This window comes from Pteropus alecto, unplaced genomic scaffold, assembly GCF_000325575.1.
Source record: "Pteropus alecto unplaced genomic scaffold, ASM32557v1 scaffold370, whole genome shotgun sequence".
NCBI lineage: Eukaryota > Metazoa > Chordata > Mammalia > Chiroptera > Pteropodidae > Pteropus > Pteropus alecto.
The window spans coordinates 1-2927 of NW_006431075.1; the positions used below are offsets into that span (position 1 = coordinate 1).

At 50.3% G+C, this 2927-nt stretch overlaps 1 protein-coding gene across 1 annotated transcript; it reads left to right on the forward strand.

The window, feature by feature from the left end:
- The first annotated feature begins 310 nt into the window (after nt 1-310).
- On the forward strand, nt 311-1819 carry LOC102879302 (germ cell-less protein-like 1). The gene has a single exon (XM_015596264.1). It carries the CDS (start codon nt 311-313, stop codon nt 1817-1819), a length of 1509 nt encoding a protein of 502 aa, XP_015451750.1.
- The last annotated feature ends 1108 nt before the right edge of the window (nt 1820-2927 follow it).

The following is a 2927-nucleotide window of genomic DNA, read 5'->3' on the forward strand; positions in this document are numbered from 1 at the left end:
CCCATTCCTTTACTGGGAGGCTATAAAACAAAGTGAGTGTTAATGTGGGAAGCTGTGCTGCTCATCTAATAGTAAAACGACCTAAATCTATCATCCCTGGAGGGAAAGTTGCACAGAATTGTCCTCACGTCAGGGATGGCCTTCTCCCGCAGGGGCGGGGCCGGATGGGGTGTGGCTTAGCATGGCGTCCTAGGTGACGTCAGAGCAGACATCAGCCGTACCCATAAGCCCTCTGGGCTGAGCTAGTGCCTGAGGAAGCTGCACGTTGTGAGTGAACGTGTCCGTTGCGCCCTCGAGGTACATACAGGCCATGGGAGCACTAAGCAGTCGCGTGCTGTGGCTCTGGGGAAGGTGTGCCCCACAGCAGCAAGGTGCCATTGGTATTGAGGAAGAGGAGGTGGTGGAGGCAGCCATGGCAACGGCCGATGAGGTGGAGGAGAGCATTCAGGCCGGACCCACCACCAGTCAGGGTGGCCTCAAGCGGAAGACAGGCTCGGGGGAGCCTCACGAAAAAGAGCCCCACCGGAAGCGTGCCAAAGACAATTCAGGGTCCAATTACGAGGCACTCTTCATGAGGGGGGAAGGCAGCGATGTGCAGATCTGTGCACTGGGGGAGGCGTGGAACTTACACAGGGTCTACTTGTGCCAGTCAGGTTACTTCGCTAGCATGTTCAGTGGTGCTTGGAAAGAAGCAACTATGAATACTATAGAGTTGCAGATGCCTGACGAGAACATTGATTGTGAGGCACTGCACAAGGCTTTAAGCTCCTTGTACCAAGATTCCGTGTTCATCCCACCCAATCGAGTCATCTGCCTCTTGGCTGCAGCCAGCATGCTGCAGCTGGACGAGCTGATTCAGCAGTGCGGGGAGGTCATGAAGGAGACTGTCAGCGCCCAGACCGTGTGCAGCTACTACTACTCTGCTGAGAGCTATGGCCTCCCAAACATCAGGACCATGTGCTTCCAGTGGCTGCTGGACAACCTGATGACCCAGCGTAGTGAGCACCTATTGCGAGAAGTCAGTCTGGATCTCATGAAAGAGCTCATCGCCTCTTCAGAGCTCTTGGTGATGGAGGTGGAGATGGACGTGTACACCAAGCTGAAAAAGTGGTTGTTTCTGCAGTTGCAGCCGACATGGAGCGGCCCTCACAGAGCCTTATTGTCCGATGCCAACTTGTGGTTTGCCAGGTCCAAGAGGGAGTCAGAGGACACCCCTTTCCTGGAGACTGAGGAGGGCAGAGCCTTCGTCCCAGTGTTCCAGCAGCTGCGGCTGGCCTACATAATTTGTGACCTGCATTCAGCACGCACCATTGACCGGGATGCGCTGATCCCGGCCGCATGGCTGGCCCCAGTGTACAAAGAGCAGTGGCTTGCCCTCCTCCGGGCTGAGCAAACCAGAAATCTCGGGCCCATCGACGTCAACATGTCGGACCTCCAAGAGAACAGCATGCGGTGCGGGGGCCAGCTCCGCAGGGATGAGAAGTGCAGCTGGCGGTGGGCCGGCTTCAACTTTGGCTGGGATCTAGTTGTGTGCTACACCAACCGGCGCATCATTTTCCGACGCAGCGTGTTGAACAAGCCCTGTGGCCTCGGGGTCAGTTTACCCTGGCAGAGAAAGATCGTGTTCCGTCTGCGCCTGGCTTCCTTGGACAGGGCTGGAAGAGCCGTTTTCAGAAAGGACACAGAATACCAGGTGATTTCTCTGAGAAAGCATCAAGAGCTAGAGGTAGTGAACCTGGAGAACCAAGATGTGGTCTTCCCCATATACGTGGCCTGTAACTTCCTGTACCTCCCCAGAGAGGGGCACTGTCCAGAGTGAGGACCCGTGCAAAAGCTCAGATAGCTGAACAGCACTTCCCTGGGCACAGGGGTGGCCAGCTTTCTCAAGATGCCAGCTCCTTCTGTGGAGTCAGCTGGCCTTGCCCATCTCTGGTGACCAAGTCTGTCAGAGGCCTTGTTGAACTGTATCTCATAAGTTGAGACTGTTTACCTACACATATGAAGAGGACACTAAAATTTTAAAGCCTCCAAACACCACCAGAACTCATTCATGCTGTTAATGTGGAAATCTATACTTCTGGTTTACCATACCCCCCAGCCCCACCCCCCCCACACACACATTGTTTCTTGGAAGACAAAGACCAGTTGACTACAGAGAACCTGAATTTATCTACTCTACTACTCTTAGTGAAACTCTTTTCCTTCAGTTTGATTAAATGAATGTTGAATATTTTGACGTCTCTTTCATTTGTTGTGTTGACAGCAGTCCTACCCCACTCGTAATCTGCCCTTACACACCCTGGTTCCATTCTGATTGCTCCCCCTTCCCCATTTCCTGCCACTGAATGTAGTACTTGGTTTTCATGGTCTCTCACTGTGTGAACACACCCAGACTACACTGATAATCTTGTTTTTGGTTGTTCTTAAGATTACATTGATGTTAATTAGCCTTTATTCGAACTTTTCTAGCATTTTTAACCCCAGAAAGACATTTCAAACTTTGTACACCCTATATTGGGTGTGGAGTGGAAGGAAGCAGTTTGATTATATGAGGATATTTCTTTACTAACTATAGTTGTTTCTGTGACATACAGCCATAAATTATTTATGCATCAGAAACTACTCTTTGAGCAAGTTGATGGCCTTTGCTCTTCAGAAATATTTGATGTTCAAATTGTACTTGGAAAGACTGTGTCTTGCTTAAGAGCAGGATTGGTAACATCTGGAATGGAATATCTTTGAATTATAATGGGGATTACTTGGCATCTGGAAATGGGGTCAGAAGATGGGATGCCCAAGCAAGTAATCAAAAGTGTGAGGTAGAATGTGTTTTTATCAAGAAAAGAAAAAAAAAAAAAACTGCCACCATCCCATTCCCTCCAAAATGCCCTACTTGTTTGCACTTTGAGTGATTGTTGTGGTTAAAG

Excerpts from the sequence above, each read along its gene's own strand:
- LOC102879302 (XM_015596264.1), top strand. The coding sequence starts at position 311 with ATGGGAGCACTAAGCAGTCGCGTGCTGTGGCTCTGGGGAAGGTGTGCC.